General features: G+C 43.3%; 7 protein-coding genes and 1 long non-coding RNA gene across 9 annotated transcripts; 1 reads left to right on the forward strand and 7 right to left on the reverse strand.

Moving 5' to 3' along the window:
• Nucleotides 1-257: 257 nt before the first annotated feature.
• Nucleotides 258-668, reverse strand: LOC129457205 (histone H3). Its single transcript, XM_055229850.1, has one exon. The coding sequence runs from the start codon at nucleotides 666-668 to the stop codon at nucleotides 258-260; it is 411 nt and encodes a 136-aa protein (XP_055085825.1).
• An 898-nt stretch (nucleotides 669-1566) lies between these two features.
• On the reverse strand, nucleotides 1567-1964 carry LOC117387175 (histone H2A). Its single transcript, XM_033984603.2, has one exon. The coding sequence runs from the start codon at nucleotides 1950-1952 to the stop codon at nucleotides 1575-1577; it is 378 nt and encodes a 125-aa protein (XP_033840494.1). The 5' UTR covers nucleotides 1953-1964; the 3' UTR covers nucleotides 1567-1574.
• Nucleotides 1965-8863: 6899 nt separating this feature from the next.
• Nucleotides 8864-9265, reverse strand: LOC117387177 (histone H2B 1/2). Its single transcript, XM_033984606.2, has one exon. The coding sequence runs from the start codon at nucleotides 9246-9248 to the stop codon at nucleotides 8874-8876; it is 375 nt and encodes a 124-aa protein (XP_033840497.1). The 5' UTR covers nucleotides 9249-9265; the 3' UTR covers nucleotides 8864-8873.
• Nucleotides 9266-10025: 760 nt separating this feature from the next.
• LOC117387188 (histone H3-like) lies at nucleotides 10026-13497 on the reverse strand. Its single transcript, XM_033984620.2, has 2 exons — nucleotides 13127-13497; nucleotides 10026-10385 (listed from the first exon to the last, which is right to left on the reverse strand). The coding sequence occupies exons 1-2, from the start codon at nucleotides 13453-13455 to the stop codon at nucleotides 10064-10066; spliced, it is 651 nt and encodes a 216-aa protein (XP_033840511.1). The 5' UTR covers nucleotides 13456-13497; the 3' UTR covers nucleotides 10026-10063.
• Nucleotides 10950-11561, reverse strand: LOC117387169 (histone H1-like). The gene has a single exon (XM_033984595.2). It carries the CDS (start codon nucleotides 11554-11556, stop codon nucleotides 10960-10962), a length of 597 nt encoding a protein of 198 aa, XP_033840486.1. The 5' UTR covers nucleotides 11557-11561; the 3' UTR covers nucleotides 10950-10959.
• Nucleotides 13498-14129: 632 nt separating the features above from the next.
• LOC117387179 (histone H2B 1/2) lies at nucleotides 14130-17300 on the reverse strand. Its single transcript, XM_055229687.1, has 2 exons — nucleotides 16920-17300; nucleotides 14130-14143 (listed from the first exon to the last, which is right to left on the reverse strand). Exon 1 carries the CDS (start codon nucleotides 17293-17295, stop codon nucleotides 16921-16923), a length of 375 nt encoding a protein of 124 aa, XP_055085662.1. The 5' UTR covers nucleotides 17296-17300; the 3' UTR covers nucleotides 14130-14143; nucleotide 16920.
• LOC117387173 (histone H2A) lies at nucleotides 15500-15885 on the reverse strand. 2 transcript variants are annotated; one of them, XM_055229686.1, is made up of 2 exons: nucleotides 15805-15885; nucleotides 15500-15699 (listed from the first exon to the last, which is right to left on the reverse strand). In XM_055229686.1, the coding sequence occupies exons 1-2, from the start codon at nucleotides 15883-15885 to the stop codon at nucleotides 15508-15510; spliced, it is 273 nt and encodes a 90-aa protein (XP_055085661.1). In that variant the 3' UTR covers nucleotides 15500-15507. The 2 variants fall into 2 exon arrangements, with proteins under 2 accessions (XP_055085661.1, XP_033840491.1); XM_033984600.2 differs by having other exon boundaries at nucleotides 15500-15885.
• Nucleotides 17301-21203: 3903 nt separating the features above from the next.
• On the forward strand, nucleotides 21204-25841 carry LOC129457178 (uncharacterized). The gene is made up of 3 exons (XR_008649132.1): nucleotides 21204-21316; nucleotides 22379-22518; nucleotides 25723-25841. It is a non-coding gene; the product is annotated as an uncharacterized LOC129457178 (long non-coding RNA).
• Nucleotides 25842-27939: the final 2098 nt, after the last annotated feature.

The raw sequence follows: 27939 nt of genomic DNA on the forward strand, positions 1-27939 counted from the left end.
ACGACTCCAAGATACTTACATTTCTCTACCACCTCCAAACACTCTCCGTTGACCAGGACCGATGGATTTTCACCCCCTGCTGGCTGACGTGAAAAGAACATGCAGACTGTTTTTTTCTCTAATCTAAACCTAAATTTAGCACGTCCTTACAAAACTTAAGCAAAAGTGTGAGTTTCCTGTGTCTTACAAAACAAACAAAGCGGCTCTTTAGTGCGTGTGGTGGCTCTTAAAAGAGCCGTTGTTGAGAGTCAGGCGCTTTAAGCCCTCTCTCCGCGGATGCGTCGGGCCAGCTGGATGTCTTTGGGCATGATGGTCACCCTCTTGGCGTGGATGGCGCACAGGTTGGTGTCTTCGAACAGACCCACCAGATAAGCTTCGCTGGCCTCCTGCAGAGCCATGACGGCGGAGCTCTGGAAGCGCAGGTCGGTCTTGAAGTCCTGGGCGATCTCCCTGACCAGGCGCTGGAAGGGCAGTTTACGGATGAGCAGCTCGGTGGACTTCTGGTAACGGCGGATCTCCCTCAGAGCCACGGTCCCGGGCCTGTAGCGGTGAGGCTTCTTGACTCCTCCGGTGGCCGGGGCGCTCTTACGCGCGGCCTTAGTGGCCAACTGCTTCCTGGGGGCTTTGCCTCCGGTGGATTTACGGGCGGTCTGCTTGGTTCTGGCCATGTTTCTAGTGTCTCGTCTGTGAACAGAAAAGAGGAACTACTGAGGAGCTGCAAACGAGCTGTTTTTAAGCGGGCAGCCTCACGCGCACACACAGGAGCGGGCTCCGTGATTGGTCTGCGTCAAACTCTGACGCACAGCGCCGCCCAGAGAGGCGCAGCTAAAGCGCTTTCTATTGGAGCTCGCGTGTTTGAAGTGAGCGCCTAAAGCTGAGCGGGACCGTGGAGGGGGCGGGGCTATTGTTCCACGAGGGAAAAGAGGCAGTAGACCAGGCTCCACACAGACACATGCAGCTATATCCTGATCTCTGATCCTCTGTCCCAATGAACCTACTCCACCTCTTGTGTAGTTGTGTCATATTCACACCGTCAAGTCGCTCACGAGTGGAATCCATTTTTGGTTTAGACAAGTTCCTCATCTCTGTATTTTGTACCTTGAATACCTCCGTAATCACCTTTAATCACACCTAAAGTGGAGTCATTGAAGATAAAGAGAGGGGCAAATAGACACCATCCTCTTCTGGAGCTCTGTAAAACGTGCACGTGATGGCGCGCGCACACAAAAGAACAGGGGCTTTTTTGGCTCCTGGTTCAGGGCAGTTTCTCTCCGAACTGTGGCCCCAGTCCTCCATGTAAGTGAAAAGTGTAAGAGGACACACACTGCGTCAAAATGCGCACGTCCCTGAGCTTTTACGCACACTCATGTATATTTGGTGAGACTTGCATGTGCTCAGTCTACGCACATGGTGAGATAATAAATGCGGTTTATCATAAAGGGGGGACATTATAACATTCCTTTGTGACTGATTGCCGTATGTTATTATACTATGGTCTGGTTCAACAGAGGTGGCTCTTTTTTGTGAGTGCGTGGCTCTTAAAAGAGCCGTTGTTGTTGAGTCTTGGAGATGCATTACTTGGCCTTCTCGGTCTTCTTGGGCAGCAGCACAGCCTGGATGTTGGGCAGCACGCCTCCCTGAGCGATGGTCACTCCTCCCAGCAGTTTGTTGAGCTCCTCGTCGTTGCGCACGGCCAGCTGCAGGTGGCGGGGGATAATACGGGTCTTTTTGTTGTCACGGGCCGCGTTTCCCGCCAGCTCCAGGATCTCAGCGGTCAGGTACTCCAGCACGGCGGCCAGGTACACGGGAGCTCCTGCGCCAACGCGCTCTGCGTAGTTTCCTTTGCGGAGCAGCCTGTGCACACGGCCAACGGGGAACTGCAGTCCGGCCCTGGAGGAGCGGGACTTGGCCTTAGCGCGGGCCTTTCCTCCGGTTTTGCCTCTTCCGCTCATAGTTAAAGTTTGGTTTCGTGACGAGAGAACGAATGTCTGGAGACGAAGAGCAGCGCCTTTTATCTGCGGGAGCGCGTGCGTTTGTGCGCCGCACCAATGAGCGGCCGCACTCAGACAAGAGGAGGAGCTCTGACTTCACTGGACACACCGTGTTTTCTGCTGTGTGAAGTCAGGCTGCAAAAACTAATCAACTCATAGTGACAATTAAAAATAATCAGTTTTACCATCTTCATTTTTGATCATCAGAATTATTATTTGGAATACACTTTATTCCTAAATCTTTTCGAGTCAGAAGCCTCCAGTCAACATATTTCGACCTACATTTGGTTAGAAACGTGAATGTCAGGGGTTAAAGAGGCACTATGTAACATTTCTAAACCACCACCTTCTTAAAATTAAAGCTTTGCCTGGAAGTTGTCACTGTGTGGAATGAACATTATAAACCTGCAAATATCAATTGTTTTTGATGGATATGCAGGTCAACCCCACTGAGATGAGTCAGTCAAAATGTTACACCCTAAATCCTCACTCATACACACTAAACCCTACACCCTAAACGCTTCATCCTAAACTCTACAACCCAAATCATAACCCTTACACACTAAAGCAAAAGATGAAGTTTAAATCTTTCAACTAGACAAAACGTTGTTGGAGTGAAAACGTTTCGCTGCTCATCCATGCCGCTTCTTCAGTTCATGCTACACTCTAAACCAGTAGTTCTTAACCTGGGGGGTTCCGTGAGTCAGTCTCAGAGGTTCAGCGGAGGTCAAGCCACGCACCCGACTCATCTGATTTTCCAACTGCGAGCGTCTCCAGAAGCCGGCTGTGTCCCAATTTGACAAATGCACCCTTCGATGTGCCTATCGTAGTACCCGTCCGATTTCAATGCTCCGTGCGAATGGCTAAGATGAGCAGCCCTGAGGGATCGAGTCATGAGTGGCTTGCGATGCCAAATCAAGCTACGCTTAGAAGATGCAAGTCTACACCAGGAAGCCGACCAGTGGAGGCTCAGAGAAGAACCAGGGGATGCGAGTTGTGCTTGATGTGACAGAGGGACTAAGAGGTCACAATGTGACATGTGACAATTTCTTCACCTCTTATGAACTCGGACAGCAGCTCCTGAGGAGGAAGATCACCATGGTTGGCACAGTTCGAAAGAACAAGCCTGAGCTCCCTCCTGCACTGCTTGCAACAAAGGAGAGAGAGGTCTTCTCATCAAAGTTTGCCTTCACCTCCACCACCACCCTAGTTTCCTACATCCCAAAGAAAAATAAGAATGTAGTACTTCTGAGCACACTGCACACAGACACTGGCATTAGCGGTCGTGAAGACAGGAAGCCATCCATCATCCTAGACTACAACTGTAACAAAGGAGGTGTGGACAACCTAGATAAGGTGATTGCAACATATAGCTGCAGAAGGAGGACTGCCCGCTTGCCCATCATTGATGTTTCCTCCCACAATGCCTTTGTGATTTGGAGAGTGAAGGGTATGCTAAGTAATGAAGCTTCTTAGTTGCATCACATATACATATATCAAAATATTGAATGCATATTAGTTTGAATAAAGCTTTTTAGGCGCATTATATATACATATATATTAAAACACAGAATTCATAAATCCTTTGAATGTTGTCAAATAAATAAAATCTTTTATACTGAATTTATCCTTTGAATGTTGTTAGGCGTGTTCTTATCAAAATGACGACTGGATTCGATCAGTTCAAATCTCAAAAGTTTATTCCCCTGACAGTTACAATCTAATACAGTACCCGGGGTCAAAATGATCTATCCCTCGTTTGTGCAGCAGGCAGTCTGTCTGCTTTTCCCTGGCCCCAAAGGATAAAATGTAACATGTAACATGAATATGCAAATATTGTGATGAGTAGGTTAACGCGTTGGTCCCTCCTTCCGGCCTCGTTCACTTCTCCGGGCGGCACCGGTTTGTTTTTCGGCCTTGGATCTCATCCGGCTGCCTTATCTCTGTAAAAGGAGTTTCTGCAAAGAACCAGCTGTCCCCCATAACTCACATCTTGCAATGTTGCCTTTAATATGGGAGTATTATACTGAGTGAATAGTTTCGGTGTTAGTACATATTGTTCAAACTTTAGCATAAACATGGTGCCCGTTAGATGACCTTAAAAAGAGTGCAACATTCAAAGGATACATGAATTCAGTATACACATAGTGGTTACATGACAATATTCAAAACTTCTATGATTTCAGTGTCAAAAAGTATATATGTAGATGTGATGAACCTAAGAAACTTTATTCAATCAATATGCATTCAATAATTTTGATGTATTTGTGATGCAACTCAGAAGCTTTATTATTTGTCATACCCTTCATTTCCCCCTTTTGACCTCTTCTAAGAGGTCACATCCCAGAGCAAGGTAACATCACGTGGCAGCTGGTCCCCTCTGTCATTCTCCATGCTCAACAGAGGATCTTCTTAGAGAAGGATGGCAAAGGCAACCAGCACACCCACAATCAATATCACCACAATTCCCCATTTCCCCCTTTTGCTCAGGGGGAGCTCCATGCAATCTAAAATAGCTGTGTGTGTGTGTGAGTGTACTTAACCTTCCGCCAGAACGTATTACCAAACCATGTACAGGGAGGAGAGACCAAAGCCTAACACCACACCTGGAGTTTAAAACCGTCGAACGTCACTGGAGCAAACTAAAATACACCTGTGAAATATTGAAAAAGAAAACAAACAGACAGACAAACACAAAAGTTCAAGGGTCCACCGATCTGGTCTGGGTCAGGTGAAACCACTTATGGCCCTTGCCTTCCACTTGAACCGCCCTGTCAGTACGAGCAGTTACTCTGTACGGGCCAGTCCAGCATGGTTCCGACCACTTGCGTGACAGAACTTTCAGATAGACCTCAGACGGCGGTGACACAGCAGTGTCCTTGGTGGAGAGCTCCAGCCGTTCGGATACCTGAGAAGAAAAACTAGATACCAGATGCCGCAATTGATCCCAATATGGCTTATACTGGAGATTTGGGAGGGGCACCTCTTCCTGTGGTACCAATGTAGCCCCTGGCCCTGGCATCAAACGTCCAGTGAGTAATTCATAAGGAGAGAAACCAGTAACTTTGTTAATACTCTGTCTCACTGCCAGAAGGGCCAGGGGTAGGGCCTGGAGCCAATTAAGCCCTGAAGTAGAACAGATCTTAGCCAATTTGTCTTTTAAAGTGTTCAGCCCGTCCTTGACTTTGAGGATGATGCACAGAACCAAATTTATGACACAGACCTAGCATTCTTTTGACCTTTTGAAGAGCATGGTTGTGGAAATTTGTACCATTATCAGACCTAATCAGAGCTGGAAAGCCATGAGTAGGAATATAATGATTAATCATGACCTTGATCACAGAAGAGTATCCTCACGGTTCACAGGATAGGCTTCAGGCCAGATACGTTCTAAGCTGTTTTTATTCAGTTTAGGTTAGTTTACCATTACCAGTCACCAGGGGGTTCTCAGAGACTCTGGACCTGTTGGGAGAGAACTATAGACTTAAGTTAGTCAGTGCTTTGTAATCAAGACCTTATGAATTTGAAGATTTTTAAGGACACTTGTTTCAGGTTGGAGAGGAGTGTCCATCCTTTTCCTAATTAAGATCTCATGTAAAGAGAAATCAAGAATGATGGCTGTGAATCACGTTGCCATCAGCGCTAATGGCAAAGCATCCAACCACGTCATTCTGGTAAAGTTCATGTTTTGTTTCCCCATTTGCTCAAGTGATGAGGGCCCCCCTCTATAAAATATAGCCATATGTAACAGTCTGTCAATTGTCAGGTGGTCTATTGTGACACTTATTTGTCCTGTTGGTTACATATTCGGTACATATTTGTCATATCTGTGCCAGTCCAAATACTGAGCTCGTACACAGTCAATAACCTGCCAGTGTCTATCAGTTCTATTGAATGTTCAGGGTTTTTTTTTTTTTTTTTTTGTGCAGTACTGGTGGTAAATCCTTCAGTATCTATTGAGAGGCATCAGTGTGTATTAGATGCCATAATTACTGCCTAAACCATAATTGTCCTTTGTTAATGTTGTCCAGTTTAGCCCTATGTTATATGAACTGCAACCTCCCCCCTTTTTAATTTTATTGTGTTTTGGTCCCTCCTTCCGGCCTCGTTCACTTCTCCGGGCAGCACCGGTTTGTTTTTCGGCCTTGGATCTCATCCGGCTGCCTTATCTCTGTAAAAGGAGTTTCTGCAAAGAACTAGCTGTCCCCCATAACTCACATCTTACAATGCCTCCTTTAATATGGGAGTATTATACTGAGTGAATAGTTTTGGTGTTAGTACATATTGTTCAAACTTTAGCATGAACATGGTGCCCATTAGATGACCTTCAAACGAGTACAATATTCAAAGGATACATGAATTCAGTATACAAATAGTGGTTACATGACAATATTCAAAACTTCTATGATTTCACTGTCAAAAAGTATATATGTAGATGTGATGAACCTAAGAAACTTTATTCAATCAATATGCATTCAATAATTTTTATATATGTATTTGTAATGCAACTCAGAAGCTTTATTATTTGTCATACCCTTCAATGTGTATCATTTTGAATATGTTTAACGAGCACGGTGTTTGTACTAAACTTTGAGCACTGGTTTGATAATCTAGCAACTGGAAATATTCAGTCACTAATGTTATATCCTTTGAAGAATGCCTAACGAGCACTATACTCTGACACTGTAACTATTCATTCCTTATAACAGTCCTCCTTTAAAGGCAACATTGTGTGTTCTGAATTATGGGAAATAAAAAAGGGGGGCTTTGCAGGATACTCCCTTACAGAGATAGGACCACTGGAGGAGACTCAAGGCCGAAAAACAGACCGGTGCAGTCCAGCGGGTCAAGAGAGGTGAACGAGGCCGGAGGAACCAAGGCGTCAACCTGCTCAACATAATATTTGCATATTCATGTTGCATTTTTCTCCTTTGGGGCGAGGGAAAGGCAGACAGACCGCCTGCTGCACATTCGAGGGATAGATCATTTGACCCCGGGTCCTGTATTAGATTGTAACTGTCAGGGTAATAAACTTTTGAGATTTGAACTGACCGAATCCAGTTGTCATTTTGATAGAACACGCCTAACAAGAGAGATCAACCCAACCTGGATGCTTCGTAAGCAGAACAAGAGGAGGGTGTTTCTGGAGCAGCTAGGAAAGGCTCTTGTAACTCCACTCATTGAAAGAAGGAAGCATGTCCCCCGCACAGAAGCCTCTGCAGCAGTTGTCAAAGCTATACAGAGTGCAGAAACTCCTGATCAACCTGAGGATCCACAGCCGCTGCCCCAGATGGGGCAAGTAAGAGGAAGAGATGTCAGTTCTGCCCGCCAAAGAAGGACTGTAAAACACATACTGTGTGCTATAGGTGTAAGAAATATATCTGCAAGAGCTCTGCATTTGCATACTGCCCTACATGTGCTAATTAGTTGAATGAGTTATATTGTTTGTTTGTTTTGTTTTTTTTGTATATTTTCTTACATTGTTCACTGGCAAAAAACAAAACAAAACAAAATAATAAATGAATGAATAAAGAATAAAAATGCATTATAAATTCATTTTTGCATATTTCTTTTGTTTCTAAAGCTATAGAAGTACAGATGAAAAGGGAAAACTCAAGTTTCACATATTTTGTGGTGAATGTTTCTTCAAGCAAAATAAAATTTGGTGTTTAGAATTCAATTAAACTGCTTATATTGGGGATTTAGTGAAGACGGGTCATTTTGACCGGGAGGAAAAGGGGTGTATACAGAATATGAGCACAACATGACACATATAGTGTGACACTACACACTATATCCTACACCTTTAACACAACACGCCAAACATTACACGTATTACCCTACATCTTAAATTCTACACCCTGTTAGGCGTGTTCTATCAAAATGACAACTGGATTCGGTCAGTTCAAATCTCAAAAGTTTATTACCCTGACAGTTACAATCTAATACAGGACCCGGGGTCAAATGATCTATCCCTCGAATGTGCAGCAGGCGGTCTGTCTGCCTTTCCCTCGCCCCAAAGGAGAAAAATGCAACATGAATATGCAAATATTATGTTGAGCAGGTTGACGCCTTGGTTCCTCCGGCCTCGTTCACCTCTCTTGACCCGCTGGACTGCACCGGTCTGTTTTTCGGCCTTGAGTCTCCTCCAGTGGTCCTATCTCTGTAAGGGAGTATCCTGCAAAGCCCCCCTTTTTTATTTCCCATAATTCAGAACACACAATGTTGCCTTTAAAGGAGGACTGTTATAAGGAATGAATAGTTACAGTGTCAGAGTATAGTGCTCGTTAGGCATTCTTCAAAGGATATAACATTAGTGACTGAGCACTGGTTTGATAATCTAACAACTGGAAATATTCAAAGTTTAGTACAAACAACGTGCTCGTTAAACATCTTCAAAATTATACACATTCAAAGGATATAAATTCAGTATAAAAGATTTTGCTTATTTGACATTATGAAATCTGTGTTTTCATATATATATGTATATATAATGCACCTAAAAAGCTTTATTCAAACTAATATGCATTCAATATTTTGATATATGCATTTGTGATGCAACTAAGAGGCTTCCTTACTTGGCACACCCTTTAAGCCTAAACATTACACATATCTTAAATCCTAGCCCATAAACCCATCATTAACCCTAACCCTACATCTGTGGTACAAACTTTATTAGTGCAGTGTTTTTCCATTGTCAAGGATATATTGTAAGAAATGTTAAAAACTACTAGAAATACCCTTGTGTTTTTCCATATACATGTCTACTGTAAAATAAAAGCATAGCAAATATATACTTCACTGCAGACAGAAGAGATGAGCTCTTTAGTGGAGTGTGTGGCTCTTAAAAGAGCCGTTGTTGTGTAATTTCTCTGGAGCACTTTACTTGGAGCTGGTGTACTTGGTGACGGCCTTAGTGCCCTCGGACACGGCGTGCTTGGCCAGCTCTCCGGGCAGCAGGAGGCGCACGGCGGTCTGGATCTCCCTGGAGGTGATGGTGGAGCGCTTGTTGTAGTGCGCCAGGCGGGAGGCCTCTCCGCCGATGCGCTCAAAGATGTCGTTGACAAAAGAGTTCATGATGCTCATGGCCTTGGAGGAGATGCCGGTGTCGGGGTGGACCTGCTTGAGCACCTTGTACACGTAGATGGCGTAGCTCTCCTTCCTGGTCTTTCTCTTCTTCTTGCCTCCTTTGCCGGCGGTCTTGGTCACGGCTTTCTTGGAGCCCTTCTTGGGCGCGGACTTGGCGGGTTCAGGCATGTTTCTGATCGGGATCAGCGCACACTGAAGGCACAGTGGCGCAGCCGCTGCTTTTATGCGGGCCTCGCTGCGCTCTGATTGGAGGAGCCCGTGTGCGCGCTGGATGTGCGGGGTGAGGGGAGTTCTTCTTGTCTGATGTTAGGAGGGAAACGGACAAAACAAACTCCCGCGCAAACGTGGCAGCCCTCCCCCGTTTTCAGATAGAAACGTGTAGTCCCCCCGCAGTTATTAGCAGAAATATAACGTGATGGTTTGAGTTTTGTGCTTTTAGCGCTTCACAGTGTATTTCTTATGTAGGCTGTTGACATGTTCTTTTGAGTAGGTTTAGGCCTGACAAAGACGATTATGCACATTTCTCCGGGCGCCTTTTCTCCTGTGATCCTGGCACAGAGTTTGACTGTAAAGGAAGCACAAATAAAGAATCACCTCAGTATTTCACACCTTTAAAGATGCACACTGTAAACAGCTACACCATTTGAATATGATTGTACATGATTTTTTGAATAACCCATATTTCAAAGTATCAAAGTAAACCGAGATGCGTAAAAATCCTCAAATGGAGTGTTTTACGCGCACCAAGATTCATATAGACCCAGTTTGGTTACGGTTATTACTATGATCTGTGCCAGTTTCCCCCCCTCCAATCACCTTCTGACTCAAACAGGTTTATTTTTAACTTAAAGTTGTATTATTTCCATGTGTTAAATTGTCTTCATCATTGGTGATAAAGTATATATAGTGAACAGAACAAAAGCTCTTGAGTGGTGTGTGTGTGGCCCTGAAAAGGGCCGTTGTGTCGTGATTTGGAGCAGAGTTTAACCTCCGAAGCCGTACAGAGTGCGGCCCTGTCTCTTCAGGGCGTACACTACGTCCATGGCGGTCACAGTTTTCCTCTTGGCGTGCTCGGTGTAGGTCACAGCGTCACGGATGACGTTCTCCAGGAAAACCTTGAGCACTCCGCGGGTCTCCTCGTAGATCAGACCAGAGATACGCTTCACACCGCCACGGCGAGCCAGACGGCGGATAGCGGGCTTAGTGATGCCCTGGATGTTGTCACGGAGAACTTTACGGTGACGCTTGGCGCCTCCTTTCCCCAAACCTTTGCCTCCCTTTCCTCTTCCAGACATGTTGAGTTCTCTGTGAGTGTGAACACAAGATGACTACAGACTCGGAGCGCACGGGCTTTATTCACTGACAGAGGACGTGACAGAGAACAGGGGCTCTCTAGCTCCACCAACTGGACAGTATGTGCACAGACACATTCAAAACATTAAACTAACTCACATTTCCCGCTTTTTTGTTACCTTTTTACGTTCAGGAAATATGAATACACAATTGGAACATTCACTTCTGTACTTTGATCAGTGTGACTTTATTTGTCTTTTTGTTTTCAATTCTTTCTTTTTATAAACATGTTGTATATCTAGTGTTCACACATGTGTCTTCTGTTGTTACTGATGCTGCAACATCGTGTAGTGGCACAAAATGACACAGGAGAATCACCGTTTCCCGTTTTTTTTTTTGTTCTAGTTGTTTTATTTGGTTGGTCCTTTTATGTTTTTATTTTCTTAATTACTTCACTGCGCCACATTTCTCTCTGTGGGACAATAATGGTTTAAATAAATGTGTGCAGTGAATAAAAGGCAGCTCTTTAGTGGGAGTGGGGGCTCTGAAAAGAGCCGTTGTTGGTGCAGTTTTCTGAGCGGGGACTTTACTTCTTCTTGGGGGCCGCTGCCTTTTTGGCTTTGGGCTTGGCTGTTTTCTTCGGGGCCGCTTTCTTGGCTGCAGGGGCCTTCTTCGCCGCCTTCTTGGGGCTCTTGGCGGGCTTCTTGGGGCTCTTGGCTGCTTTCTTGGCCGCGGGCTTGGCTGCGGGCTTCGCTGCCTTCTTCGGGGACTTCTTGGCCTTCTTGGGGGAGGCGGGCTTCTTGGCTGCCTTGGGTTTCTTGGCGGTGGCTGGTTTCTTGGCCGCGGGCTTCTTGGCTTTAGGAGCGGCTTTCTTTGCGGGCTTCTTCACCTTCTTGACGGTCTCGGTCTTGTTCATCTTATAGGAGCCCTTTTTCTGGACCAGAGTGCCCTTCTCCAGCAGCTTCTTGACGGCGAGCCTGACCCGAGCCTTGTTCTTTTCCGCATCGTACCCGGCGGCGGACAGAGCCTTCTTGAGCGCGGGCAGGGACACGCCGCTGCGCTCTTTGGAGGCGGACACGGCTTTGACGATGAGCTCGCTGACGCTGGGGCCGCTCTTCTTGGGTTTGGTGGTTTTCTTCTTGGCGGCTTTGGCCGGAGCCGCGGCGGGAGCTTCTTCTGCCATTGTACAAGTGTCACTAACAGAGTGAGAGAGAGAATGGAGTGTCCCGGGACAAGGAGCGCACTTAAACACACCGTGAGAACCGTAGAGACTCAACGCAGTCTGAGGCTGCTGTGTACGTCAGAGTGAGACGCGCCTGTGCTTCTGTGCGTCAGGGAAAGAGTCCAAAACTAAAGTGGACACAGTGGACACGGATAGACACGCGAGAATGTGCCCTTATCATAAAGTCCAGTCAATGTTCAGTGTGGAGCGTGTCTGTTCTTCTCCAAAGCCGCTCCACTCACTTTAGCCGCTGAAACAATTGAGAAATGTCAGAGTAGTAGATACATCAATGCTTAGTGTGTGCATGTAGTTGAAAATAAGAGCAATCATTGTCACTGGAGATACTTTATGTAGGATGTCTCTATTCAGTCCGTGCTCTTTGTAGGTTTTTGCTGTTTTGTTTGAGTTTCTATATTGAAAATGATAAAGGGCAAAGTGCTTCACCATGTGTCACCTGTTCATAACCATCTACACAAGGGCACATCCCTCCAGCTGTGGACCTTGAGCTCACACGTGGACACACTGGACCAGTTTGTGGCGTGTTTACATAAATAGGCCTACATATGTGTTTAGTAAAGCCTTATATATGGACCTTACTGCTGCATATCGTACTCGAAATTAAATCATTGTTTATACTCACCAAATTGTGTTATGTCTTGGAAAAGTGACGATGACAAAGACATTTTGTTTTTCCACGTTTTCCTACACCTCTCGTAGAGTTACTCATACTGAATCTATATGTTCAATTGTGATAATCGTAATCATGTTATCACAGGAAGTCGCTTTCCAAGGTGCTGAACTGTTTGCCTGGTCATTTTGAAGAAGCCCAAAATAAAGATATGGGCTGGACAGTGTAGAACAGATACAGTCTGAAGCCTGTAGGCCGACCTAAAATACAGACATCTGCTATAAAAGAACCAAGACCCACTTATGTCTGGGGTTAATGCAGCTGCCAGGTTCTCCACTGTCCTTCCTCCAAATGACACTGATGAATAACATCTCAATCTGACACTGAATCTAAACTGATGTCCTTTTTTAAGGTGTGGTAGCTCAGTAAAGCCCGTGTTTTAAAGCATAATTTGATATAACCGCCACTTTCAGTTTGAACCATTTTAAACACACCTTGGTCATTTCTGATTTGCTTCTTGTTAAAATAAAAGTTCTCACACTTATAAGAGCCAGTGAAAGAGACCGTTTTAAATGAACGCATCCAAAAGATTTGGTCCCCATAGAAAAGCCAGAAGTCTCGAAACAACTTTGTGGCTTTAAGTAGCCAGATTGTAATGTGCAGTGTGAATCTTACAACCCAAATAAAGTAAACCTATGAGTACTGCACGTTTTTACTAAGTAACATAACTAGGATGTTGTTCCACTACAGCAAAACAAACAAAGCGGCTCTTTAGTGCGTGTGGTGGCTCTTAAAAGAGCCGTTGTTGAGAGTCAGGCGCTTTAAGCCCTCTCTCCGCGGATGCGTCGGGCCAGCTGGATGTCTTTGGGCATGATGGTCACCCTCTTGGCGTGGATGGCGCACAGGTTGGTGTCTTCGAACAGACCCACCAGATAAGCCTCGCTGGCCTCCTGCAGAGCCATGACGGCGGAGCTCTGGAAGCGCAGGTCGGTCTTGAAGTCCTGGGCGATCTCCCTGACCAGGCGCTGGAAGGGCAGTTTACGGATGAGCAGCTCGGTGGACTTCTGGTAACGGCGGATCTCCCTCAGAGCCACGGTCCCGGGCCTGTAGCGGTGAGGCTTCTTGACTCCTCCGGTGGCCGGGGCGCTCTTACGCGCGGCCTTAGTGGCCAGCTGCTTCCTGGGGGCTTTGCCTCCGGTGGATTTACGGGCGGTCTGCTTGGTTCTGGCCATGTTTCTAGTGTCTCGTCTGTGAACAGAGAAGAGGAACTACTGAGGAGCTGCAAACGAGCTGTTTTTAAGCGGGCAGCCTCACGCGCACACACAGGAGCGGGCTCCGTGATTGGTCTGCGTCAAACTCTGACGCACAGCGCCGCCCAGAGAGGCGCAGCTAAAGCGCTTTCTATTGGAGCTCGCGTGTTTGAAGTGAGCGCCTAAAGCTGAGCGGGACCGTGGAGGGGGCGGGGCTATTGTTCCACGAGGGAAAAGAGGCAGTAGACCAGGCTCCACACAGACACATCCAGCTATATCCTGATCAGAATCAGAATCCTTTTATTGCCATTGTTTGTGAACACAGTTCACAAACTAGGAACTTATTTTGGTGATAAAGTGCAACATAAAACATAAAAACACACTGAATAAATACAAATACAAATAAGGGCATGCACGAAGAAAAAAAAATGCTTAAAGGTAGAAAATATATACAACAGCAGCATCAGAACAACAGTGCAAACATGACTTATTAAAGTGACCGGTATTATAAAGTGTCCAGTTTAGTGCAGATATTATAAAGTGTTCATGAGACAAACAGCAGAGGGGAAGAAACTGTTCTTATGGCGAGAGGTTCTGGCCCCAATGGACCGTAGCCTCCTGCCAGAGGGAAGTGGCTCAAATAGTCCATGTCCAGGGTGAGAAGTGTCAGCTGCTATACGGCCTGCTCGCCCCCGAGTCCTGGAGATGTACAGGTCCTGTATAGATGGAAGGCTGCAGCCAATCACCTTCTCAGCAGAGCGCACAATGCGCTGCAGTCTCTGTCTGTCCCTGGCAGTGGCCCCAGCGAACCACACAGTGATGGAGGAGGTGAGGATGGACTCAATGATGGAAGTGTAAAACTGCACCATCATCTGGACCGGCAGCTTGCGTTTCCTCAGCTGCCGCAGGTGGAACATCCTGTACATCCTGTGATCTCTGATCCTCTGTCCCAATGAACCTCCTCCACCTCTTGTTGTGTAGTTGTGGATCATATTCACACCGTCAAGTTGCTCACGAGTGGAATCCATCTTTGGTTTAGTCAAATTCCTCATCTTTGCATTTTGTAAAGTATTTTTTAACAATGTAATGCTACCCTCAGATGCCTGTAGCCCTACTCACCAAAGACCCCCATCCTGAGAGGGTCGTAAAGCAATCTACAGCACTGGGGCCAAGAAGATAACACCTATGACCAGGGCCACTTCTTATCTGTGGCCCTGTTCACCAAGGACTGAGTGCCCCCATCCTGTGAGGGTCATAAAACAATAAGATTGATTGACTTAAAAACGCACATTCAGGGATTTTGCCAAAAAGGTTTTTAATGTGTAATCACATGCTGCCGAGAGGAAGACCCGCCTCACACACTGGGAGGCCTATAAAAGCTGGAAACACAAACATCTCAGGACTCTCTTCCTATATTTCCTGAGAGTCCAGTGCTCCATTGTTAACTTTACCTGTGATGAACTCATTAAACCCTTCTGACTTATATTTCAGTCTCTTAGTCCTCTTTGACGCTTGCATCAGAAACGAACATTTCTTACAATTTTGTACATTGAATACCTCCGTAATCACCTTTAATCACATCTAAAGTGAAGATTGAAGATAAAGAGAGGGGCAAATAGACACCATCCTCTTCTGGAGCTCTGTAAATCGTGCACGTGATGGCGCGCGCACACAAAAGAACAGGGGCTTTTTTTGGCTCCTGGTTCAGGGCAGTTTCTCTCCGAACTGTGGCCCCAGTCCTCCATGTAAGTGAAAAGTGTAAGAGGACACACACTGCGTCAAAATGCGCACGTCCCTGAGCTTTTACGCACACTCCAACGCGCGCTCTTTGTATATTTGGTGAGACTTGCATGTGCTCAGTCTACGCACATGGTGAGATAAATGCGGTTTATCATAAAGGGGGGACATTATAACATTCCTTTGTGACTGATTGCCGTATGTTATTATACTATGGTCTGGTTCAACAGAGGTGGCTCTTTTTTGAGAGTGTTTGGCTCTTAAAAGAGCCGTTTGTTGTTGAGTCTTGGAGATGCTTTACTTGGCCTTCTCGGTCTTCTTGGGCAGCAGCACAGCCTGGATGTTGGGCAGCACGCCTCCCTGAGCGATGGTCACTCCTCCCAGCAGTTTGTTGAGCTCCTCGTCGTTGCGCACGGCCAGCTGCAGGTGGCGGGGGATGATACGGGTCTTTTTGTTGTCACGGGCCGCGTTTCCCGCCAGCTCCAGGATCTCAGCGGTCAGGTACTCCAGCACGGCGGCCAGGTACACGGGAGCTCCTGCGCCAACGCGCTCTGCGTAGTTTCCTTTGCGGAGCAGCCTGTGCACACGGCCAACGGGGAACTGCAGTCCGGCCCTGGAGGAACGGGACTTGGCCTTAGCGCGGGCCTTTCCTCCGGTTTTGCCTCTTCCGCTCATAGTTGAAAGTTTAGTTTCGTGACGAGAGAACGAATGTCTGGAGACGAAGAGCAGCGCCTTTTATCTGCGGGAGCGCGTGCGTTTGTGCGCCGCACCAATGAGCGGCCGCACTCAGACAAGAGGAGGAGCTCTGACTTCACTGGACACACCGTGTTTTCTGCTGTGTGAAGTCAGGCTGCAAAAACTAATCAACTCATAGTGACAATTAAAAATAATCAGTTTCACCATCTTCATTTTTGATCATCATAATTATTATTTGGAATACACTTTATTCCTAAATCTTTTTGAGTTAGAAGCCTCCAGTCAACATATTTCGACCTACATTTGGTTAGAAACATGTTTTAAAAATCTAAATTTACAATAAAATGAATAAATTACTAGAGAGCCTACACCAGAGTCAATCATACACTGAAAAATGTGTTCACTAGACAAGTCAAAATAACTAGAATGGATAATATTTTACCCGATTTGTCCTGATAATAAAAGGTGGTGGCTCATAGTAAAAAGGCGCCTGACTGTATCACCTCCACATATTTTTCATCATTCCACAGAGACGAGTCAGTTAGATCATAACCATATTGTTGCTCAGTGAGTATACACGTGTAACCCAAACCGAGCAACTGTAGTAAAACATTATCTGCACCACAAATGGCCACCGTTTATTTTTAAATGAAGAAAACAAAGACCTCATAATTCTTGTGATGTTCTTCACTGCACATAATGCCACAATGTTTTATTTTTGTTCTAGGATGCAAATGGCAGGCCTCAATTTGTGTAAAAGATTGAATCAAAAAACCTAATAAACTTCATTTTCACACACTTCACGATGGATGTGCAGGACACGCAGATGTGCCAGGAGACCCCGGGGCACAGAACACACTGCGCCTTTAAGGTATTAGCTGCGTTAAAAACATGTCCATAAGCACAGGACACTTCAGTGAGTGAACCAGGTGACCGCAGACAGAACAGATGAGCTCTTTAGTGGAGTGTGTGGCTCTTAAAAGAGCCGTTGGTGTGTAAATTCTCTGGAGCACTTTACTTGGAGCTGGTGTACTTGGTGACGGCCTTAGTGCCCTCGGACACGGCGTGCTTGGCCAGCTCTCCGGGCAGCAGGAGGCGCACGGCGGTCTGGATCTCCCTGGAGGTGATGGTGGAGCGCTTGTTGTAGTGCGCCAGGCGGGAGGCCTCCCCGCCGATGCGCTCAAAGATGTCGTTGACAAAAGAGTTCATGATGCTCATGGCCTTGGAGGAGATGCCGGTGTCGGGGTGGACCTGCTTGAGCACCTTGTACACGTAGATGGCGTAGCTCTCCTTCCTGGTCTTTCTCTTCTTCTTGCCTCCTTTGCCGGCGGTCTTGGTCACGGCTTTCTTGGAGCCCTTCTTGGGCGCGGACTTGGCGGGTTCAGGCATGTTTCTGATCGCGATCAGCGCACACTGAAGGCACAGTGGCGCAGCCGCTGCTTTTATGCGGGCCTCGCTGCGCTCTGATTGGAGGAGCCTGTGTGCGCTGGATGTGCAGAGGGGGTATGACAGGATGTTGGGTTCTTTGCCATGTTTTTTGGAGGGAAACTGACCGAATTCAACGACTTCAGCTGCTTCCTACAAAAGTCATCCAGTGAAAGTGCACTTTACTTTTATGTGATGCTTGGAGTCCTTGGAGGAGTTGAATATGTGCAGGCTACAGACATGCACTCAGTGCTTTGATTTATTTATTTTTAAATGTCACAATCCATGATATCATACTCTTAAATGGCAGGAAGGTTTTCTAAATTGATTATATTGTATTTTGCCATGAAATGGCCAAAAGGTAAATGCACAAATATTGAACCTGATCGTTTCTCTTAACTACAATCTGCATTTTAACAATATTAATGTTAGTATCACCATGTATTAAGTAATACTGGCCTGTGATGTCATCTAGTAACATGGATAATTCACAAATAGACAAAACATTTAGTGAAAAGCGTGGTTGTTTTATTCTGTAGACTATATATTTTTTTAATAGTATTTGCATCAAAGGAATAAATAAGATTAGACTTTAATACATTCAATACATAATAAACATTCAACACGTCATTGTAAACGTCAGTCAAAACCCACTCGTCTGCTCTGTTTGATGTTTGATGCAATTTTTCTTCTGTTTTCGCCGTTCTTTATTACTCTTCACTAACCTGAAAAAACAGTATTTCCTCATCGTGGCTTCACTCCCATCTAAAGCAACATAAGATACTTGTTGAGATCTTCTGTATGCAGCAGTTAAGGTTCCTGTGTTGACTCCTGCTCACTTCTGAAGTCACCAAAAGCTCCCTGGATTTGTTGCATGTGGCGTAAGTATTTGTTGAAATGAAAATAAATAAAATGTTACATGTTAAATACCATTGATTTATAAAGTGTTGTAAATATATATAATAAAATAAAATAAAATAAAAACACATAAAACCTCAAAATCAACAATACAGCTTAGTTAATGACAGACACTTTTGAATGTTGATAATAAAACTGTTTATTTACAGTCACTCTGGCGACTGTTGCTTGGGGAAACCCGCTCACATTGAACTGATTGGACACTTTGCAAGTTGCTGTTGTCCATTTTGAGTGTTTCCAGTGCACAAAGTGATCTGCCCCCTTTAGGGTCCTACAAACCTAAGCCCAGCCACATAGATGAGACAATATACAACACAATAATAATATCACACTAAACACTACACTTTTTTTTTTTTTTTTCATAACAGTAACACACAAAGATTAAACTATTTACAACACAATAATAACAACACCACACTAGACTTAACTTTTTTGTTTAGTTTGTTTTGTTTTAAACACTAACACACTATTTGCTATATGTTTACTATATGTTTTTTTTTTTTTGTTTTAGTTTGCAGTTTGCAACACTATTTACATGCTGCTATAAAAAGGACACTCCACCTAACTGGGAGGTGGTGCTGGATCCCCAGCTCCTCTTCTGTTCCTTCAAAGAAACACAGAGACAGAAAGGCAGTTGTTAAAAATAACAATAAGGTCAGGGTAAACTTTAGATGGGACAGGGGCTAGAGCACACACATATAAAAGTAAAGTGCATATTTAGATTCCAGCACTGAAGGGCAGTGTGTGATAGGTCTTTTTCTCCAAAGTGCCTCGTGCATGAACAAAGGTAAAATGTAACAAACACACATATCAGTCACAACGCTTTATAAATCAATGGTATTTAACATGTATTTTTGTTAAATCAAGGTTTGGTCCAAAGATTTTAAATTTGCTCAGCAGGATTAAATGAACTGTATGTAAACTGCACTCTTGGGTTTTACAATCACAACTGAACCTGGGTTTTCAGAACTTTAACCTGCAGATAGAGGACGCATACAAGTGTTTCTCATTCTCAGTTTATGGACAGGCCTCATGTGGAAGCTCAAAACCTCCAGAATTCACTCACTGAGCTGCAGAGGCTGCACTAGCACTGATTCATGATTGGCTGCAGCTGCTGGAGTTTAGGTAATGACTTTTCAGATCAGAGAGTCTTTTTAGGTTTAAACCAACTGGATTTCAGCACAGAAACTGGTGTTGAGGCTCATTCTGCTTTGGATGATCATAAATAGTCACATTTATATAGGATTTTTCTACCTTCAAAGCGCTTTACAAACACACACACACACACACACACACACACAAACACACTTTTACACCAGTGCGCAAGGGTGAGGGGTCAAGCTCAAGGACACAACAATAACATCTGTGGGAGCTGAAATCACATCAACCTGTGGGTCAGTGGGTATGACTGAGTGGAATGTGGTGATGTTGACTGATTAAAATTGTCAGTTTAAATAATAGTAAAAGCTATGTTTGGTTTGGTTTATTTCATCAGAACAACATATTTAATATTTGTCTTTTATTAGGCTCCTCCAAAATCCCACCTCCAAACTACCAGCAGCACCCCTCCCCCTTCCCCCGCTTCCTCACCCGCTGCCAACTACAACTACAACTCCTGCGGCGCACAACGGCTGGCACAAAAACTACAACATCTGGAGCTCCAAAACCAGCAACGGGACGAAGACCGAGACGCCACGACGCAAGCTGCTGCAGGCTCCTCCCCCAGTCTGCTCACCCCTCCTACTAGCCCCCGCTCACCTCGCGACGGTCACCACATTGACCGTTCACAGCAGCTGAAGAACAACGAGACCGATCTATGGATATCTAATGGAGATATACACAAAGAAGCTAATTTGTATGTAAATGGGTGTAGTTGCAAATGCCTTGAGTGGCCAGCAGAGGGCAGCATATATATTTCTGTATAATGCAATTACTATTAAATCAAGCATTACTTTATTTTTTTTATTTTTTTTTCCACAAACTGCCACTTAACTGATGTAAAACTACTATATATATTTACTACGGGTATCGTACTAAGATGCATTCACACATATATCAAAATTGGGGCTAAATCAGGACTACAACAGGACCAAACCAAGTCCACACCAGGGTTGAAATGGAACAAGTTAGGACAAAAGAATGACAAGTGTGAAGACCCATATCATAATTAGAAAAAAACAACATGAAAACTCCTCATCCTCAGCTTAAAGAAGTAGTATTATTCAAACATGTGATTATTTGGAGGTTTCTGCCATGTTATAACATTGTTCCCTCATGAAAAACTATGCCTGAAGAGGTTTTATTTCATCCCTTTTTGAACCCTCCTTAAGGTTAGCAGTACGATTCTGTCCAACGCTTCACCCACAAGCCTCCGTCCTTCAAGTATACAAAAGCACGATAGAAAACAACACACTACAACTTGACAAACCTGATGTGATGTGCAGTAGTTTCATTAGCGGGATTGCATAGTGATGATATTATGAAACGTATTAAACAGCTTAATACATTGTTTTTGGTGAATAAACCATTCTCAAAACAATAATCTTAATGTTATGTATTAGCAGTTAATTTTGTAATGTATATGGCATTTTAATAGCATTATCTTCTGATCCTAGTCCTAGTTTTTTGGCATTTCTCTATGTAAACTACGTAAATGTACAGTTTTATACCCCTCAGTTTAATAGTTGGGTTCCATTTTACAGACAGAAAGGGATCCAACACTAAATCAACAGTTTTTTAGGTTTTTTTTTGCAACATATATGACATGTTAATAGCATTATCTTCTGATCCAAGTCCTAGTTTTTTAGCATTTTTAGCGTAAATTAGGTAAATGTACAGCTTTATGTTCAAAAACTGACTGTGTGCTGTTTAGGTGTTAAGTCTCACATTAAAAACCTTTCTTTTTGTCACAGGTGTGTCAGTGTGTGAGGACCTCACTGAGCTCAAAACTGTGGTGGAGCTGCAGGAGGAAGAAGAGGAGGACCATGAGAACAACAACCAGGAGGTGTTCAGTCTGGAGCTGCAGCGAGGAGAGCGGGGCATCGGGCTGGCCCTGGTCGACACGTGGGTGAGGAGCAGACGTTTTATTATGGGATTTTTAGGCTGTAACTATCACGTTTAACCCCCATTACATTTTTTTAAATTCTCACTATAAGATATATTTGATTTAAACATAATCTACTTCATATCTGGGAACATAGGTCTTACATACAGTTAATTTACCATTTTTTAAAGCCCATACAGTTCTTAGTAATTCCTCATTTGAGAATTTATTTGTAAATGCACTGACATGTATAACTCCCCACACTGTAACTTTTCTGGTAGAGGGTCTGCCACCTGCTGTCTGGAAAATGTTAATGCTCTACCTGGAGTTTTTCAATCCAATTTACTTTATTTATATAGCACATTTCATAAACAAAGTAGGTTCCAAAGTGCTGCTCCGAAGTGTGGAATTAAATGTATTTATCCTGCATTTATTACATTTTTTATGTCTAAAAAATATATTAAAAAGCCTCTCCACATATTCGAGCTGTAACTTGACCTGGTGACATTACATCCTCGTCATACACAAGTTTAATGCCATACTGTGGAGCATTTTCAGTAAAGCTATAACAGCTCCACATGATTTTGGGCAAAATATATAATTGATGTTTCTAACAAGCACTTTAAGATTATGATTAGTCTCGCAATTTGTAGTTTAATAATAGGATTCTGTTCAAAGTTCACATTTTAAACATGTCCAGAAGAATTGACAAAAAGACACAGAAGTTTTGTGCAGATCTAAACTACAGGGTCAGCAGTTTGTTGAATAAGACGAGGCATTTTGTTATTTGTGGTACTTCAAAAACTGGAGCCTTTGTGATTTGCTAATTGCGTCCACTCAAATTGTGGTTTCGATTTAAATGCGATGAATCTTTCAGCCCTACTCCATGGAGACAAGTTAGTGGTGCACCCTCCACTAGAAAAGCTACACAGTGCACCTTTATAATTACAGCACTCTAGAAATCCAACAAGCAGTGATTACTACTACTTGTTAAGTTCACTCACAGTAAGAAGAATTTCAAGTATTCTAACGTTACGGCCCTTTGTACACGCGCTCTGTCACTGAAGTGGTCTGTGTACATTGCAGGACGCACCGGTGAAAACGAGTGGCCTCTTCATCAGTGCGGTGCTTCCAGACTCCCCGGCTGCTCGCACTGAGAGGCTGGCCCCTGGAGACAGGATCCTGGCCGTCAACGGAGTCAGTCTGCTGGGAGTGGACTACCATGGGTCAGTAAGGGACACTAGGGAAAGCTGTGGGCAGTCACTTGAAGGTCCTATATCACGCAAAATGGATTATTGTGAGCTTTAAGCCATGGTATAATGTTACTTAATTTAAAAACATACCTGTATTTGTGTCTTGTTTCAGTCATACATGTTTGAGTAATGCTTTTATTATTAGTCTGTCTGCATCACCAAAGCTCAAAATACTCTGTTCCACCTTGTGATGCCATGAAGCTGTAGTTTTTAAGTTTATAGCTCCTTTTACTTTTTGTTTAGTAGAGAGTTGGACAGTTCATATAGAAACATATGCGAAGTTTTGACAGAACCATTGTCTTAAGGCTTGTACCATAATGAAGTGTGATGTTATTGAGGGATTAGTTATAGAATTACTTAAATTTGCCATTTCACCAGAACAAAAATGGGTGCCATAGTTTATACAGCCCTGATATGGCCAGTGGATTCTGAGCACAATGTAGAACAATTTGTACTCTCATCTCTAAAAAGACTTAATATCAACTTCTACAATAAATTATACTATTTTTAATTTGGTATGACAGTAAACATGTCTATCTCCATGGAGCCAGCACAGGCCAAGTTACAGGTCAGACCTGTGGAGAGGTGACCCTGATCATAATAACAATGTAAGTTTTTCAATGTATTTTATTTATTATTTCATCAAAATCCTAGGTAATACCTGTAATTGAAGAAATGCATGATAGACAAGTTTACTGCTACTAGTCCTGTCATGAACTGAGAATGAACTGTCATGAGAATGTATTCTGAAGTGTAATCAGGGCCCTAGTCTTTAGGGGGCCCCAAGCTGAATTTGTTCTCGGGGCCCTCTCCACTTCAGTGCCACATTCATATTTGACAACATTCAGACATCATCACAGCCACTTATAAAAAGACTGAAAATTCTAGTGGTATTCTAAAGTCTATAAGTTTAACAGTATAAACATGTGAGGAAGGGGAGTCTGCCAAAGACATTTTAAATTCTGGCCATTTTTTTTGTTTGTTTCTGGTGCATTTTAATGTGTTCCATTTGACTAAAGTGGGCTCACATTTATCAACTCTTTATGTCATAAAATGCAGAATTGGATAAAGCAGCCAATGATGTACTTAATGAGAGGTACACTTACTTCAAAATCATATCACTCAAGAAGTACAAAGTAGTGAATCAGTCTGGACATAACATCAGATTTATAATCATCAGATCATTTGGACTGAACATTAAATTAGAGAAGATTTTAAGATCACATCATTTTTATGTTTATTGTGAGGGTTTGGATGCTGTGATTTCACATAAATGCACATATTAATGAGTAGGATGCACAGATACTGATGCCAGTATCGAGTGCCAGTACTCGTACTCATCAATGGGCTGTCGATACCACTGTATCTGTGCTGCCTCTTGTTTGACTCACAGCTCATCTCTCCACAGATCAGCTATGGACATAAAGCTGCACATTCGCTGTTCTGCACATTAAGCTGTGACACATGTGACTGTCACAGGAAATATACAAATATTTAGGACTCTAAAGGTTTTTATATTTCACAGAGGATCAGCGCAGTGCTTGTGTTTACAATAGTAGCATGCTAATGTTGCTAAGTGGCTCTTAATTTGCTTGTGCTGCATTGTAACTTATTATAATTGACAAACACATTTAGCGGGTTCAGACCTTTTAAAAGACGTACAGCATGAACATGTCAAAATGTGACCGTGGTAAAAGTAACAAAACAGTCACTGTTATGCTAAGAGTGGCGCGTTAGCAGTTAGCATGTTAGCAGTTAGCATGTTAGCGCGGAGCGCAGTCTGCAGAGGAAGTGGTAAATACTAAAGCCAGACGCTTATCCAAAGTAATTATACTGGAATTATACATAACTACAGTGATTTCAGTAGATAAGAATTCTAAGATGAAAAGTGGCTATACTCTAAAAATCCCATGAAATTAATTAGCTTTACTACTTAAAATAATGTCTGGAAACGGTTTTACTCCATTTTACTCAGTATCAGCGAGTATTCAACAACTTGCAGTTGTATTCCTGAATGAGCATGAGCACAGACACAACCACAAACAGACAGTGTAATAAACAGACTCACCTGCTGTCCTCATGTCTCTGAGGTGTGTCCTGTCTGTCCTCTGTCCCTCTGAGGTGTGTCCTGTCTGTCCTCATGTCTCTGAGGTGTGTCCTGTCTGTCCTCTGTCCCTCTGAGGTGTGTCCTGTCTGTCCTCATGTCTCTGAGGTGTGTCCTGTCTGTCCTCTGTCCCTCTGAGGTGTGTCCTGTCTGTCCTCTGTCCCTCTGAGGTGTGTCCTGTCTACAGAATTACACACGTCCAGCTTCACTGTTTTATCTGCAGGTCCACTGATGTAAAGTGGGGACATATTTCGAGTCTTCTCTGAAAACGATCTTCGTCTGGGCTCTTCATGCATTGTCCCGGACTTTAGATAAACTTGACTAACTTTTAGTCTATTAGTCTGTAAAAGTCTGTAAAACACCCATTCAAATGTCCCTCTGCTGCCTCAGCGTTCCCAGAGTGCACCTGGCCTGAATAAAAAACTCATGTAGGCAGAACATATTTATGTACTGGAAATAGCACACATCTAATCGTTTAAAAGGGATATTTAGATTAGTATAAACACATGAGTGACATTTAGTTTAAAAAAACAACAACTTTCCAATCATTATTTTCAATATAAATGTCTGGGCTGTTGGGGCCCCTCGGGGCCCTGAGCAGCTGCTTAGTCTGTTTATAGGCTGGGCCTGAGTGTAATATATTGTTCAAATAAATATAGTAGCTCAGTTGGTAGAGAGTTCGCCCTCAGATCCAAAGGCTGGAGGTTATATCCACTGACCCACAGGTTTGGTGTGCGATTCCACAGATGAATGCTGCCGTTGTGTTCTTGGGCAAGTCACTTGACACACCTCGCCCCCAGTGTGTGCGTACACTGGTGTATGTGTGTGTGTGGTTCCTTGATGTAAAGAGCTTTTCCCCTGAAGGTGGAAAAGCTCTGGATAATAAAGTGACCATTTACCATCCCTGCCAGAAAAGTTCCACAGTCACCTTGGATATTTTGCATGTGTCCAACACTAGTTCTGGTTTAGGTCAACACTACTTTCTAAAGAGCACATTCTCAATAGTAAGAGTAGTAAATATCAAATTATGTGTATTTATAACAAAAATGTGATCAATTTGTTTTGTTTTTCAGTGGGAAGGAGCTGATCCAAACATCAGGTGAAAGGGTGAGGCTGCTGGTGGCCCGGGCTGAGCGGAGGACCAAAGCTTTGCACACTCAGAACTGATGTATGTGGAGATAGGACAGGCAGCTGGGAGAGAATATGGATTTCTGTATATCAATTATGAATGTTTATAAATGTGTGTATGAATGTTAATAAAAGTGTTTTTACATCTGTGTGTGGTTATGATTACAAAAAATATACAGTCAAAAGTTTAGACACACCTTCACTTTCTCATTCTCTTTAGGTTTACTTCTTTCTACATTTTAAATGCATATGGACAGAGGTGGGTAGTACATTACGTTAGTTACATTTACTACTACTACTTGAGTAACTTTTTAAATAAATTCTACTTTTCAGAGTACTTTTCTAGCAGCATACTTAAACTCCTTGAGTTATATTTTTTATTGAAGAAACAGTACGCTTATTGAGTAAACGTTTTGGTTACTCTTCCCACTGTGAGTAAGTCTACAAGTGACAAAAGCTTTACGTTGACAATATGAAAAGATTTGAACATTTGTATTTATTAAAAACTGGGAATAAAATGTTTTAAAAGAAATGTTGTGCTGCAGATGTAGAAGGCTTCTCTTTTTCTCAGACTTGGACATCCTCTCTATTTGTGGATGTCTCAGGGTTCACAGCTCTCCTCTGTCAAATAAAGCAAGAGATTTTTAGCATAGTGTGTGTATACATGCACTCCAGTTCCCCGGTTATATGTGTGTCCATGTACAAACACAGTATTCTGATTTCAGAATCCTGTATAAGTCAGTACCTATAAGTCAGAATACTTCCAAAATCAGAATATCACATTTACTGTGGTATATAAATGGAGTATCCTGATTTCTCACCAGTGAGGCCTTACTGTAAATTACGTCTTTAATTGAAGCTGTGTGTTCTACAGTCTGTTCTTATTTAAATAAATCCTGCTGTTACAAACCCACAAAAAGCCGCGCACTAGCAAATGTGCCGTCGTGTTTAACTCCTTGCTACATCTCTTCCATAGTTGCCATAATTACCTCTCTAAATATCCTGGATTGATACTTTGCAGCTGATGTCATCAACATTTCCTGAGGGTGTGATGCTAACTCTAGGCACTGCTCTGTCTGAAGCGCTTTTACTCAAGTTAGACTTTAATCTGAGCTTTGTTTTAACACAATCTGACAATAAAGAACGGTCTTAGCTGAAACTGCAACAGGTGAGCTGATTTGTGCTGTTAAACAGGTCCCTTTCAAATATCAACAGTCACAGACTACTAGCTAGTTTGTGACTGTGACACCTACCTGTCTCCAAGGAGATGCTGCTTTGTCTAATAGGCTCATCTATTTTTAATTGGTCAAATATAACCTGAAAAACTTGCAATCTTACTGTGAATGAATTCACTTCTCTACAGATCTGACGTGTAAGTTGGCCTAGTGGTGTCACCATCGAGACAAAAGAATGCTCAGAATGCATAAGGTAAATGAGGAATAACTTTGGACCTCTGCAAACCCGTTTAAAATGAACCAGTTCTGTTTTTCAAGACACTACAGCTCCTTTTATAGATTAATAAATTATTTAAAAAAAACACAGTAAAAAAGTTTTCTCTCAAATGTGATGCAAACCTTGATTCAGTAGTGTTTGCAGAAATGTGATTTACCCTTATTGTGTCCTCTTGTCTTGGGATGCCTGCGCTGTGTGGACTCCATCTGCTTCTTCTGGACCACGGCGTACTTCTCCACCAGGATACTGAAGAACATGAAGAACAAGCTCACCATCATGAAGGACAGGAAGTAGAGCAGGCGCCACTCACTGTAGTTGGTCACTGCCTGAGACAGGAGATTCCATATGACACACTGGCCCTCATTTATCAAGTCGGCTATGAAAATGGAGCACATTTGGGCAGATATTTGTGCTTACACCAGAAGACGCGTGGTATTTATTAGGACTCGATTATATGTATATATAACACACACACACATATATATACATATAATGATGGTGGGAGTATATACCATAATATATTATTTATAATAAATTCTGCAGAAATGAAGAGTGATCTAAGACATACCTGTATGTCTTCTGCTACAGCGTCGATCCCGTTGTGCATGATAGTGACCCATCCATCCTGAGAGAACATCACGAACAGGGTCATCAAGGCCTTTGCACAGAGAGGGACAGGCTGAATGCACGGGTCATTTCACTGTATATGT

Source organism: Periophthalmus magnuspinnatus, chromosome 19 (assembly GCF_009829125.3).
Source record: "Periophthalmus magnuspinnatus isolate fPerMag1 chromosome 19, fPerMag1.2.pri, whole genome shotgun sequence".
NCBI lineage: Eukaryota > Metazoa > Chordata > Actinopteri > Gobiiformes > Gobiidae > Periophthalmus > Periophthalmus magnuspinnatus.